General features: G+C 36.5%; 1 protein-coding gene, 1 long non-coding RNA gene and 2 other non-coding genes across 6 annotated transcripts; 2 read left to right on the forward strand and 2 right to left on the reverse strand.

Annotated features, from left to right (window-relative positions):
* Positions 1 to 1,141: 1,141 nt before the first annotated feature.
* LOC106316389 lies at positions 1,142 to 2,965 on the reverse strand. 3 transcript variants are annotated; one of them, XR_001264817.1, is made up of 4 exons: positions 2,365 to 2,965; positions 2,130 to 2,295; positions 1,975 to 2,054; positions 1,146 to 1,416 (listed from the first exon to the last, which is right to left on the reverse strand). It is a non-coding gene; the product is annotated as an uncharacterized LOC106316389 (long non-coding RNA). The 3 variants fall into 3 exon arrangements; XR_001264818.1 differs by having other exon boundaries at positions 1,147 to 1,416; positions 2,130 to 2,276; XR_001264816.1 differs by having other exon boundaries at positions 1,142 to 1,416; positions 2,130 to 2,965.
* A 6,088-nt stretch (positions 2,966 to 9,053) lies between these two features.
* On the reverse strand, positions 9,054 to 11,961 carry LOC106318966 (probable indole-3-acetic acid-amido synthetase GH3.5). Its single transcript, XM_013757143.1, has 4 exons — positions 11,476 to 11,961; positions 11,286 to 11,387; positions 10,220 to 11,046; positions 9,054 to 9,627 (listed from the first exon to the last, which is right to left on the reverse strand). The coding sequence occupies exons 1-4, from the start codon at positions 11,781 to 11,783 to the stop codon at positions 9,089 to 9,091; spliced, it is 1,776 nt and encodes a 591-aa protein (XP_013612597.1). The 5' UTR covers positions 11,784 to 11,961; the 3' UTR covers positions 9,054 to 9,088.
* A 1,423-nt stretch (positions 11,962 to 13,384) lies between these two features.
* On the forward strand, positions 13,385 to 13,456 carry TRNAQ-CUG. The gene has a single exon. It is a non-coding gene; the product is annotated as a tRNA-Gln (tRNA).
* Positions 13,457 to 14,440: 984 nt separating this feature from the next.
* Positions 14,441 to 14,512, forward strand: TRNAQ-CUG. Its single transcript has one exon. It is a non-coding gene; the product is annotated as a tRNA-Gln (tRNA).
* The last annotated feature ends 99 nt before the right edge of the window (positions 14,513 to 14,611 follow it).

Genomic DNA, 14,611 nt, shown 5'->3' on the forward strand with positions numbered 1-14,611 from the left:
GGGGGAGGAAGGTGGAAGTTGTGTCTTGGTCTCTGTTGAAGATTCTAATTCCGACCAGTGACTTGTTTCAAGACTTGCTTGTCAATTTTTAAGGAAAATAGTTGGTTGTTAACTGTTGTTAGTTACCAGATAAAATGTTAACCGGATTTAATCACAGGTTTAGAAAAATGCCGAAAGATGCGCGTGTATATTGATGAAGAGATTAGGACTCTGATTAGTATCACAAAATTACGAAAAAAAATAGTTAAGCTGCGGAAAAAAATAATTAAATCGTGAAAAAAATTAAATTTTGTGGAATAGTGGAATACATATTAAACTGATCAAACTATTTTATATGATATTCAATTTGTTATAATAAAAACAAATATCAATAATTAAACTAGTTATTACAAAATGTGAAAATAACTAAAATTTATTTAAAAATATTTTAGTTTTTACTATAAATATCTAGTTTATCTTTCAATATGTTTTAATAATAGATTGATATTTAATAATATACAAATTATATTATAATTTTATTTACAACATAACTATTTATCATTAAAAATTTATGGATATGTATTTTAAATTTTATGATAGTATTAGCATATATAATTAATAATATGAAAATGTTGATTTTGTAAATTTTTTCGTCATAATCTACTAAAATTTCACTTTTCTATTTATTAGAATCTTTCTTAATATTTTTGTCAGCTATTCCGTCATTTACGGCTGTTTTCTAAGTTTTGATTGTCGTCATTCCGCAAAATTACCAATTAAACCTAAAAGGAGCGGTGAAAAAGTGTCAACGGTGAAAGACAAAAGTAGCCGCGGAAAAAAAAAAGGGTTTTAGTTGGAATTGGATTCTCACTACTTTTTTACTTGCTGGCGAGTTCCACGTGCTCGTCACTGTCAGATGACGTCATTCAACTTCACTCTCTAGTCTTTTTTATTTAGGTTCCAACTGATCCAAGTAATTATTAATTAATTAACATAATGTAACTATATCACAATCGCTTTGTTACAATAGCTAGCCATAATGGATATCATCATAATATTCATAACATCATGATGGACATCATCATAATATTCATAATGGACATCATCATATTCATAACATCTGTGGCATATTTTCATTTATTATTTTAATATCGTTTATTAGTTTATACTTATTTTTTGATAAATTTACAATGTTTAAAGAAAACCACTAGAGACCTTTGTTTTGTTCTGATCTTTTTTGTTATCATAAACATTACTTGTTCTCAAGTTTTTGTGACACCCGTCACCTCCGATCCGGAGAACAGCGGGTCACCAACAATATCTCGTATAATAAAAACTCATATACCCAATTACATTCACCCAAAGCCCAAATAAAAATCCAAATAAAAAGTTCAATAATATCAATCCGTCCAAATATCATATACTCGTCAGTCTCACCTGAAATGGGAAAGAGAGAGGTGTGAGTAACGAAGATGTCACTCAATGAGGTATGGGATACTAAATTTGAAGTCCATGGACCCGGACAGAATACTCCGAATAAATATAATTTAATCATAACACATTGCAAACATGGTACCTAAAGTACCCAGAGATCAAACAAACTGCCCACTAACAGGCCAAAAACACCACCGAATATGTGCTCGGTAACACACGCCCGTAGACGATTTATCAACCTCTACGCCTTGGCACAACAGGTCGACTACGCTGTGCCGCAGCAAACACCACACCCAATGTATTGTCTCCAACCGATACACCCATGGTCGACTTTCATCCAAATCACATCAATATACTATATATATATATATATATTATCAATTATAAACGAACAAGTATTGTTGAACCATCTATAACCCTAGTTCCAGTTAAAGCAAAGAACTTACAAACTAAACAAGCAATGACATACTCAATTTCACGCAGACGGAAACACATTAGAAATAAATTATACTTATTCGTGGTACTAAACCGTGTAAGAGAAGCTCGAGAAAAGACTTTCACCTTTGCCACGGGTTCTTCAGAAAATATGAGAACACACTGAATGGACTTTGATGGCTCTAAAATAACAACTCCGAAACTTTCTGAAAATAGACATATGTGAGATTTGGGCAGACCTGAACCCTCGAGAAAAGCAGATGAATAACTCAAGAACTGACCATTAAACTTTCGATCCCTCCGGTAAGAATGTAGTCCTATATGTCCTTTGTCCATAGCCACCGGGTTTACTCCGATCGACAATCATTTGATCAACCAAAATGGTTTCACCTCCAGGCTGGTCGCATACGAAGACTGCAGCAGTACCTCTCGCGAGAATAAACACAACTTTCAGAAAATAATTCGGAATGACAATCCGCTTCTTGGAGATGATAGATAAAAGAGTTAAATACTTACTGACAAATTTCCATACTAAAATCTTCTGTTTGGTCGACCGTTTCGCCTTTACGCTGAGACTGGTCGGAACTGTCTCTGAATCGCAACAGCTTAAGTTTATTTTTGGCTTGAAGCAACATCAATAACTTTTGTTGTACAACTCCGATCTCGACTCCGTTTGTTGCTACAGATTCCTGGAAACGAGATCTAACCAAAAAGCCATGGTTCAAAGGCTAAAGTCCCCTGAATCGACCTAGGATCCTCCCGCAAAGCCATGGATCCAATATGGCTCATCTCTTCTCCTCGGCTTGAGACATGGCAAAAACTCTGGCGTACGAAAGTATCTCCAGTGCTATGAGACACACATCTGGTGGCTTTAGGCTCACAGCGGTGCAAATAAATGGTGGTTGGTGATGATGAGATGGTGGCTCCGGTTCGCACGTCTTCTCCTCTCGGCTTTGCTCATAACAACACACATGAGATGGAATGGTGATTGATTTGGAGACTCGTCTTCTTACTTACGGAACTGGCATTTGTTTGATCGCAAGAAAACTTGAGTGGAGGAGAGGGGTGTGGGAAGAGATGGTACAACGATGGTGGTCTCTCATTTGTAAAGATGAAGAAGGAGATGCATACAAGTTTATATATTGCTTTGGTTTTGTAATTATTTTGGTTTAGTCTAATTAAATAATCAACCCAATATCCCAATACCGGTTTAGAAAAAACCGGGTCGTTACAATTTTATTTTAAACTGAATATTTCATTCATCATCATTCATTAGCTGTTGAAAAGGCCCAGAAAGCTACTCCTGAAAACCTAAAAAAGGAAATCCGCTGGGCTGCAGGACCAAAATGCTCTTCCATGGAGTGGACTTATGAAATTATCTTCACCTAGTTCTAAAGGTTGTATTTTTTTTTAATTAATAACTAACCGATTACAAGCCATTGACCGAAGTCATACGATTTTAACAAAATGATGACAAGAGACGGAGCATATAATGAACCATAAACAAATGATATCAATGGATGAATGTTATGCATGCGTTGCATATGAAGTATTTATACGTGTCCGTATGCATCTCTCGAATTCTTCTAGTTACGTTGGTTAGGTACGATGTAAAAGCAAGAAATGTGTTCCACGCTTTGTTAATTAACGATAACGGTATGGCCGTATGCATCACTTTCTAAACATAACTGTTTTCTTTTACAAAAAAATGTCATCTTCACTTCCTCAATTTCAACATCTAATAAATGTTTTCATTTTGGGTTATTTTATGAATTCGATTAGGCCACTTGTCCTTGGCTTTTTCCTTTTAATTGCATGCTGTTGCGAGTGTGACATTTAATAAATGTTTTTCTCGATGCCACAAAAAAATTGTTTTTCTTGGTATTTTATTTAGGTTTTTATATTATTATTCTTTATCAAGTGTATTTCTGAATGCCACAAAAAAATAATTTTATAATATGAAAATGTTGATTTTGTATTCTTTTCCATTTTTTCATTTTAATTGTGTATAATTTAGAGAGTACATTATCTCTCACAAACTATATTCACTTCTCACAGTCCCCACCCCAAAATGACATCCCGCGCTCTTTTCGTGAAAACCTCAATGTTTTTTTTTTTTTTGCAAAAAAAAACTCAATGTTAATATATGATTGAAAACTCAGTGTTAATGTTTTCATTGATATATTAGAGAATTTATATGAAGTTTCTCATATTCCATCAACGAGTTTTAACCATATTGGGATATTACAAGCACAAAAGCAAAGTAAATTTCACAAGAAAATCCAATCGCCATTTCTTTTCATCTAAGGGCATCTCCAACCCTACTCCATTTTCAACTTCAAACATCATTATGGAGTAAAATCTTCTCCAACCCCACTCCATTTTCAACTCCAAAATGGAGTAATGGCTAGGGTTACTCCATTTATTGAGTAATCTTACCCATTACTCCATTTTGGAGTTGAACTTTTTTTATTTATAAAATGGTCCTTTGAATCTTTAATGTTTTTATTTCTTACTTAAATAATATTTAAAATGATACAATAACATGAAAATAATATATTCAGAAAATCGAGCCATCGTCAATATATTTTCAGAAAAATACCTACGGTCACCAACGTCTAGTGATATTGCTAGACTTCTTTATATTGGTGAAAACCGAGGATTTCCTGGAATGCTTGGCAGTTTAGATTGCATGCACTGGAAGTGGAAGAATTGTCCTACCAGTTGGGCGGGACAATATGCGGGTCGTAGTGGATCACCAACTATAATTCTTGAAGCTGTCGCAGATTATGATCTTTGGATATGGCATGCATATTTCGGAATGCCAGGCACTAATAACGATATCAACGTGTTGGACTCTTCTCATCTTTTTTCCAATCTTACTCAAGGTATTGCTCCTCCTGCTCATTATTTTATTCAAGAAAAAGAATATTATATGGGTTACTATTTAGCGGATGGTATTTATCCAAAATGGTCGACTATAGTACAAACTATTCAAGAGCCAAGGAGTCCAAAAAACAAATATTTTGCAACGCAACAAGAAGCATGCAGGAAAGATGTTGAACGTGCATTTGGAGTTCTACAGTCGCGCTTCGCCATTGTCAAAGGACCTGTTCGTTTTTGGAAAAAAAAATGTGTTACATGACATTATGACTACATGTATAATTTTACATAACATGATAATTGAAGATGAGCGTGAACTCGATGCACCAATTGAACTTGGAAGAGAAGCTCCACTTCCGGATATCGAAATTGCAGAAGATGAAAATGTCCGATTTCAAAATTTTCTTGCTCGATTTAGGAATATCAAAGATAAAGAGGCTTATTTTTCATTACGAAATGCATTAGTTGATCATTTGTGGGAAAAATATTCTAATGCTCATTGTTGAACCCACATATATGTTGTCTTTTTTAATGATTTCTTGTACTTTTTAATAATAAATATTTAATTCAAATAATTTATGTTTTAATTATTTATTGTAAACATAAAATAGTTGGAGTTAATTGGTAAATTTTTATAAGTATAAGATATTATTTGCAATTATTGATAAAATAAAAATGAAATCATTTAAAAATATTATTTTTAGAGTAGAAAATGGAGTAATACATTGGAGTAAAACCTTACTTCATTTTGGTGTTGCACCATTTTGGAGTAAAAAATGGGGTAATACATTGGAGATGCTCTAACAAACTTAAAAGTAGTCTTGAAATCCTTCCGTTTAGGGTTAAGATCTCACTGATTATGTTAGTCAAGACTTAATGATTTGGAGTCACTCTCTTTTCTGCCTAAAACCAAAGTATCTTAAACCATTTCCATCTCTGCTCCAAAAATAGAATAGGAAATTGAGTATGAACAAAATATAAAAGATTACTCCATGAATAAAGTGATTTTTTTATTTTTTGTTCTTACTCCATTTTTGGAATAGATTATGGAGTGAAGATAAAGATGTCCTTACACAATTGACAATCCATTCAAGGGCTTGCGTTTTTAACCAAGTTATCGAATTTGCCATAGCATACTAAAATACCTAGATTGATCCGACCTTTGAGACTGGCAGCTTTGATTTCAGATTTCTTTTCGCGAATTTACATTCTCTAATTATCAAAATAAAATTCTATGATAGTTCCATCCATTCTGACATTTGTGCATGTTTCCCTCAGATAACTCTGTAAATACGGTTGCACAAAATAATGGTAAAATATTGTTGTAATCCATTATTTAATTATTTTAACTCTATACCTTCTTTTTTTTTTTTTTCTTTCCGAGCAAAATTTACTTTATAATGTTTAGTCGGGGTCTTAATCTGAAAAAAGAACGATATTCCATGATTCAAAATCTCCAAATTCATTCAAATTTTATTCAAGGAGAAGTCTATGTGAAGCTTACTTTCATTCTAGCAACTTGTTATATCAACCAAACAAAAAAATCAGGCTGTACGTACATAAAAAGATGTCCTTGTGAACATCACATAAAACAATGATTTCATCATTAAAAACCTGAAACCAATTTTATCTAGATATTTTTTTTTCTAGCGAAGGCATAATTTTATTTAGATATTACATCAAATAACAAGCAAAGGATAAACTAAGACCATGCACAACGGGAGTACACGACCAATCCTTAGCACGATAACTTAGGTAAAACCGAATATAATAATATTATTTAGGTTAATATGCGTAAGGATTGATCCGTCATCAAGGCTTTTAAGAGATTGATCCTTAGCAACGTGTCAACTCCTGAGTGGGACGGGGTCGGTTTGATTTTGGGTTTGGTTAAAAAAAAATTGTCATTCGCGACCGAAACCGGAAAAAAACGAAGAGCTCGAGGAAAGGCGATATTTTGGCGATTGAAACCGATCGTCTTCACGAAGGTAAATCGAAGCCTAAACCTGTATTTTTGTTCGATTTAGCTTAGTTTTCATCTAGTTTCGTCTCATTTTAGGGTTTCGGGGATGTGTTTGAATCGATTTGGGTTTCGATTGAAATTTGGGTTTCAAAAAAATTTGGGGTTAAATCGATTTGGGGTTTAGACCCAGTATGGGGGTTTGTAGTAAAAGTTTTGATAAGATTTTGGTTTCAATCTGAAGCGGAATTGTATCTTATTTCTTAAACGGTTTCGAAGTGAAAGGTGTTTTAAACGGAAGAGGATTTTCTCTTTTTTTCTCAAGGGTTTCTCAACCTTTTAGGTTTGATATGTGTTCGCTTTCATTGGGTTCGTAATATTTTAAATTCCAAATCACAGAGGTGATTATATAAGCTAGTCTTCTTTTTGATCTGAATCTGAAATATCTTAACTTTGCTTGTCTTACGGATACTTTGGAAGGTTCCTGTCACATGTATTGTTAAGAGTACAGACAAAGAGATTCTATGTTTTGCTATATCTAGCTGTTTAGATTTGACTCCTTGAAATTAAAATTGTGCATTAAAGATCATTTTTGTGCTGTTTACTCAAGTACACTAGTGAAGTCTTCATGCGCCTTAGTTAATATGTTTGGTTGAATAATCGTGTCTGACTGCTTAGATGATTGCTTCTTATTCCATATGGCGAATCCGCATGAACCTCATTTCTTGAAGCCTCTGCTTCCTGGTTTCCACAACGGCGTCGTAAACATACTCTCTCTATTTCTCCTACGTATATGTTCCCATTTTGTGTGTTTGCTTAACTTTGCCAGTATTGACTTGCAGACAATACCACTAAGCTTCTTCTCACAGCACATACAAGGGAAGACGAACGGGTGATTTAGGAGTGTTTCCTTTTCGTCTCTATCAGAACTTGTTTCCTTTTCCTTTTGGTTCTACTGCTTATTGTAAACTTGAATTTAGCTATGTATCTCGGAGAGGTTGTTTCCTTTTGCCTCAAAACTTGTTTCTGTACTTTTCAAAACTTGTTTTTGTTAAACTCCAAGAAGTTCTTTTTAGTCCTCGGTTGTTTCATTCATAAACTTGTTTCCTCTTGTTCAAAACTTGTATAATTTGATATAGAAACTTGAAAACAGATTAGAAATGTAATAGAAACTTGAAAACAATTGAAAAAAAAATTATAACTTATAAATACCACTTTTAAAATTGATTAAAAGATTATAAATGCAATAGAAACTTGAAAACTATTTAAAAAAAACTATTAATAAATATTATATCTTTCTATTCAATTATGTTATAAATAAAATTATTTTATTTCACTTTTTTAAAAAAATTAATTTTTAATTACTAAAGATTCCATAACTGAGACTCAGCATTGAACTAACATTTTGGATAATGATCCTTAACTATTTAAAAAAAAAAAATTTGTTAGATATTTCTAAAGACCATGCGGTGAGGCTCACCATTGCGTGTGCCCTAAAGGTTTCTTTTACCATTTAAAGTATTACTTTAGATACCACATATTTAAACAAAGAGTAACATTATTCTTTTATAATTCCTTGGACAATGGTCAAATCAGAGTACACTAACTTAGCCGCCATTGCATCACAGAGACAAAACACAAAACCAAATTTAAATTTAGCTATTAGTCATAAGCCGAACTACTAAATCTCTTTGACAATAGAACCATCAAGTACGATAAGCCTTATTTCTCGTTTTATTTTTTATTAATGAGATATTCACTAGATTTTTACCAGTAGAAATATTCTAATATATGATGATTCAACCAATTGCACTGTCAATTTAGGCATGGAAAGGGACCATCTTGTCATTGTATGATTAGAAACCCACACAGCAAGTTATGGACCAACAAGACAAAACACAAAGGTCCCATAAACCCGTGGGTCTAAACAGACAACCACAAATAAGTTCTCTATAAATACTTCTTCCTCTCAAATATAATTTGTGTTATTTTTTTTAATTTGAATTTAGGTGTTTCACATGGTATATTCAAATTTAACCAAAGAGTAAGTAACATTATTCTGGTGTTCAAAAGAAAGAAAAAAAGTAACATTATTCTTTTATTATTATTCCTCGTAAAATGGTCAAATCAGAGTACACTAATAAGATCATGATTAAACCAGAGTTTTTAGAGTGAGTTTATTAGCGGAAGTTAAAAAACTGTTTCTTAATTTTTAACTAAAAAAAGCTAAGAACCGGTTCTAAAAGTACTTATTCAAGAACTGGTTCTTAGTTTTTTAGTTAAAAGTTAAAAAATATTTTCTTAACTTCCGCTAAGAACTCTGGGTTAATCGGTCAAACACAGCAGCCATGGAATCACGAACAACAGAACACAAAACTAAAATTTAAAAGGTAGCTTTTAGTTATAAGCCGAACTGCTAAATCTCTTAACAGTAGAACCATCAAGTATGTCAAGCATAACCGAGTTGGTCGTGCACCTAGGAGTCTTAAACTGGTTCAAGCCACCGCATTTCCCAACGCACCTTTCCGCCACTTCCCCAAACGTGCCACGTTCCACGACTCGTAGCTCTAGCGGTCCGATGGACTTCATACGCCTCGACACAACGTAACCATGGTCCACAAAACCAGCATCCATCTCTCTGCAGCAATCTTCAAGAGCTTTATCCTCTGCTTCTCCTCTGATCTCCCAGTAGATTATGTAGCGACCTGGACGAGCTGTAACGTCTGCGTGGCTTGTAAAGTCGACGACTTCGGCTTGTGTGGTGCGGCTCAGAAGCTGAGACGCCTTGTCGACCACCCTCTGAAGATCTTTCTCTGTGTTCTTGTCAATGTTGATGGTTAAGATGAGCTTTCTTCTGTATATGAAACTTAGCTTTGGTGTGCCGTGGTGAAAACCGGTCACTTCAACGACGTCTCCTAATCTGTACCTGTAAAGACCTGAACAGAGAAAAAAGTAGAAGATAATGAAACAGGGGAAGTGAAAGGCAGTGATAAAACAGAGTAAATGATGAACCAGAGGCAGTGATCAAACAGAGAAGCGTTGAACCAGAGGAAGTGTGAACCAGAGGCAGTGATAAAACAGAGGAAGTGAAGAGCCAGAGGAAGTGAATAGTGATAAAACAGAGCAAATGATGAACTAGAGGAAGTGAGAGACAGTGATAAAACAGAGCAAATGATGAACCAGAGGCAGTGATAAAAGCAATGAACCAGAGGCAATGATAAAACAGAGCAAATGATGAAACTGAGGAAGTGAGAGGCAGTGATAAAACAGAGTAAATGATGAACCAGAGGCAGTGATAGAACAGAGGAAGAATTGAACCAGAGGCAGTCATAAAACAGAGGAAGTGATGAACCAGAGGAAGTGAGAGACAGTGATAAAACAGAGCAAATGATGAACCAAAGGCAGCGTTAAAACAGAGGAGGCGATGAACCAGAGGCAGTGATGAAACAGATTAAGCTCTGAGACTCAAGGGCTCTTTAACTATAACAACAGACAATGTAAAATGAAGTGGTGAGGTTTGCATTTTACCTGTGAAAGTGGTGAGAACAAGCTCATACTCCTGTCCGAGCTTGACTTGAGAGAGAGGCACAGGCTTCTCTTCGACAAAGTCACCTTCACTACACAAGTCTTGTTGAGTCTGCTGCCTGTAAAGCGGTATAAACTCGAAGTAGCTAAAAGTCGGAATCACAGCAAAGCTCACGTCTTCTGGAGGAAGCTGAGGATCAACGTTCACACCAATCCAGCTCTCGGTCGACCCATAATCCGCGCTCACCAGAGGCAAACCACCAGCGTAATGCCTCAGCTTCGTCAGATACGTCAGCATGGAGCCCGTCATGATCGAGGAGACGTACTTTGCGTTTGGCCATAGCTTCGGAATCAAACCGAACCATCCCACGTTCGATTCCAGCTCTGCGCAGACGTCTTCGATAAGAGATGCCAGAGACGGGTTCGGTCTGATCAGAGCCAACACAGCTTTTCTCATCTTGGGGAGAGTGATTCTTGAGCTGAGACTGCCTTCCTTTATGTCAACACATATGTCTCTCCAGGTGTCTTCGAACAGGGAGAAGGCTTGGACAATGGTGTAGGAGAAAGCAGAGGCTACAAACTCCACTTGCCTCGAGAAATGGAGACCGAGCAGGAGATGACAGTACGTGCACTGCCCGAAATCGCCTCCGGAGATGACCTCTCGTGGGCTGCAGGTGAATGACTTTGTTGTCTCCTGCTTGGTTTTGAACTCTTTGCTTGAATAGTAATGCGTTGTGGCCGTTCCTACCGTCAACCCTCCTGGTGTCTTGAACTCCTTCCCGGCGTATATAAACTCAAGGATCCTCCCTCCTTCCTTTATTGGATAAAACCTATGCAAGAAAGGAAGTGGTGAGCGAATGAAGAGCTCTTTAAAAGGTAGAAAGTACAAGAAAACCAAGTGGTCTTGGCCTAGTGGTAAAATGGTTCTAGCTGGAGCTTCGGCCCCGGTTAAGTGGCAAGAAAACCCGAATTTTTATGGGCCTCTTGGTGATTAGTCCTTGGGCCTAGAAAGACTTTGAGATCACACCAACCTTATCAAAAAAAAAAGTACAAGAAAATGAAAAGAAACCTTGATCTGTAAGCAGCTGATAATCTGAAAATCTGAAGAGTAGTTTGCGAGCTATGGCGAGTAAACGGAACATACTTTTGTCGCCCTTCTGTTGTTCCAGAGCTGTGGTAAAAAGAGAATAGAGGATCAAAGATATCAAACACACACACACATATACACAAACATATGTGTATAGAAAATATATATATACCTGAGGGAGAGAACAGTGATGGGTTCTTGAGTGAGTAAAGGAGAGGTCTCTCCATCTGCAATCCTTTGAATGTAAGGATCCAAATCAGCGTGGGAAACAATAGGCACCAAGGAAGTAAAGAGAGTTTCCAAGGTGTCATCGTCCATCTCTTCAACATCAACAGCCCCAAGCCATTTCCTCAGATACTCCACTCCGGAGTTGAGCTCAAGAATCCGGCGCAGCGTCTCCCTTTGAGTCTTGCAGGCTTTCTCCGAGACATGCTCGAACCAACCAATAACATCAGCATGCCCAGCTTCTGCAGGTTCCATCAAAGAAGGCACTACAGCTATGCAAAAAAAGCAGTAGAGTTCTTAACCCAACATATAGGGGAGTTACTTGTCGGTCATTGACCACTCTCTTTTGTCCTTCTGTGTTGTTGTTATCACCATTTTTGGAACTCTTTGTTTGTCTTTTTAATGTGAAAACATCTCAGATACCTCCACAACAAAATGTCACGGAGACTGCCGTCCACAAGTTCTATTTCCATTTATAACAGCTATTAAATGCTTTTCTCAGACCTAAAGAGTAACACTGTCGCAACATGTGCTCCGGAAACAAACCTTAACCACAATATATTTTACATTTTCAACCAGTGTGGTCCCATGATATAGCCTCTTGCCTCCAAAGATATCAAAGCCCCATCAATCTTGTTACATCTCTTTCAAATCCCCATTCTCTGTTAATAATTGAGTGAATGAATATAGCCAAGTACTAGGCAAAGATTAAACAATCAATCAAGAGAGGTTCCATAAACACACACCTATTTGAACAACACCTAGCAACAGAAATTTTAAGACCTTTCTCAAACGAAGTTTCTTTCTTTTGCTTGAATCTGGGCAAGCATGTAGGACCATGATGTACTAGTTATCACATGTTTGCACAAGATATTTTTTTTTTTTTTGCTTATGGAGACAGGCTGGCTCGTCGCTTAGCCTCTCTCAAAGGCCCACCACCAACTTTGAATGGATGAAACAAAAAAGTCACTTTTCACTCTCCCTTTTTTTTTCCGTGTAGGTAACCCACAAAAAGAGCCATCAAGGGGTTTTGCAAGGTCAATGAATCTTTAGGCATCTTGATTGGGTAGTTAAATTCCATGTAAAAGGAACTGCACGTTAATTTCGATATAAACAATAAAAGAGTGGCCAACACTCAACAACTCATCTCATCACCTAGATTCCATACAAAAAACGTGGAGAAGAAAGAGTACATACATCATCACCCAAGTTTATTCATTAAAAACTGTTTCAAGAAAGTGTTTCAAAAAGAAGCCGTCATAGACACAGTTTGATTTAACACGGATTCTACGTTGAAAGAATGTCTTGGACACAGTTTCTTAGGATGAATGAAAACACACAGAAAAGCCAAAGGTTTATTGTCCTCCTTAGAGATGCATCTATCAACGTACAGTAGATGGCTAAAAGTGAAATTGAACGGTAACCACATGTAACAACAACGCAATGGTCTGATCCTGAAACTGTTACACACGAATGAATTACATTAAACTATATGCATTACACTAAAACCTAAAAAGCCTTTTCTAGTTTCACCACAAACTTAATCAATATCAATAGTGTATCATCCAAATCCAAATGAAGATCATGCGATTGTAAAAGACAAAACGAATCAAAATTGAGCTTGGAGCAGGAGCCGAACCATTTCATGGCAAAGGCTGAAGATCACGAGCCGTCTTCATCAAATCGAAGATATCACTGAATCAAACTCGTCCCGGAGATCGATAGGGACAGAAAAGCTCGGAATCGTCGAGCTTGCACGGACGGCGGGCGACTTTTTAGGGTCGGAGATAATCGGAGTCCCACGGCGAATAATACGTTTGGGTTTTCAATCAGCCTGGAGCGGTCTAGGAACAACTGGTCCTATGGTCTAGTGGTCAGGACATTGGACTCTGAATCCAGTAACCCGAGTTCAAATCTCGGTAGGACCTTCTTTTTTTTGGCTTTATTAAGAAGAGTCTACAAACCGGTTTTAAATTGATGAACTCTAACCGAACGGTTTATTTTATATCGAATTTCTTGGTTCGGTTTGGTTCGGTCACTGTAGTCCACTTTTTTTGTCCTTCAAACTTCACTTTGGCGGTTTCTTCTGGGTATCTCTCAAGTTTGCGAAGTAAAAAAAATCATTTTATCTAGTAATAGTGGACAAATTGGCGTACCCAGACGGAAACTAAATTCCCACTCACGACGGAAGAAAAATGATCTACTTTCATTTCGTATTTTGTCTTAAATTTTTAAGGAGAACCATCTTGAGAAGAATGTTTTGGTTGAAGTTTAGTGAATTGAGCAAAAGTTGCATTCTCTCTGTCTCTTTTTTTTCCAATAACATTTATCCTTGAGCAGTCTATATAGGTAGAGAGATGCTTGCTTAGTTGATTTGGATAGGCTCTAGGCTCTAGCAAGCTCATAAGACGATGCGTTGGTACAACTGTGGATAAGTTGTATCATCTCAGCTGCTTTTAAACCATCATGATGTGATAGGAGTTTGGTTATGGTTCTTCTATCAAAAATATAGCTGTGTGACTGATGTTTATTCAGGGCTGGCAAAGAACTTATATTTGTGTGTCCATTGGAATTTGTTTCAGAGTGGATACACATTTTGTGTGTTCAGTCACTCTTTAGTCTCTGAGGGAACGATTAACACAGTGCCTGAGGTGTGCTGAGCTGAGTCTTGTTTCTTCTGAGATGTTTCACTATTAATTAGTATCAGCCTGCTTTACTGGCCTCTCTTTACGTATTAAAGGGTGAGTAGACAGGTCAAGAATTTGGTTGTGAAATGATTTATATCAGGAGGATGACGTGGCTCTTATCTTTGGAAGGCTGCTGAGCTTGAACTCATAACCATCTGCAGTGGATTTGATAAGGACCATAAACCGTCTAGGAGTTAAATGAGTCTGGAGAAAATGACAGCATCTGGTCCTATGGTCTAGTGGTTAGGACATTGGACTCTGAATCCAGTAACCCGAGTTCAAATCTCGGTAGGACCTTCTTTTATTTTTTTTCTTTGGGTAGGACTCAGTAAACCGGTTCTTACAGTATTATAACCGATCTGTCTATTTTAATCGAAATGTCATAGTTCGGTTCAA

The sequence above is a fragment of the Brassica oleracea genome, chromosome C9 (genome assembly GCF_000695525.1).
Source record: "Brassica oleracea var. oleracea cultivar TO1000 chromosome C9, BOL, whole genome shotgun sequence".
NCBI classification, from domain to species: Eukaryota; Viridiplantae; Streptophyta; class Magnoliopsida; order Brassicales; family Brassicaceae; genus Brassica; species Brassica oleracea.

Excerpts from the sequence above, each read along its gene's own strand:
- LOC106318966 (XM_013757143.1), bottom strand. The coding sequence starts at position 11,783 with ATGGAACCTGCAGAAGCTGGGCATGCTGATGTTATTGGTTGGTTCGAG. Across the intron at positions 11,047-11,285 it reads TCAGCTGCTTACAGATCAAG|GTTTTATCCAATAAAGGAAG; the intron begins GTTTCTTTTCAT and ends TTTCTTGCATAG. Across the intron at positions 9,628-10,219 it reads TGTTCTCACCACTTTCACAG|GTCTTTACAGGTACAGATTA; the intron begins GTAAAATGCAAA and ends TTCTCTGTTCAG.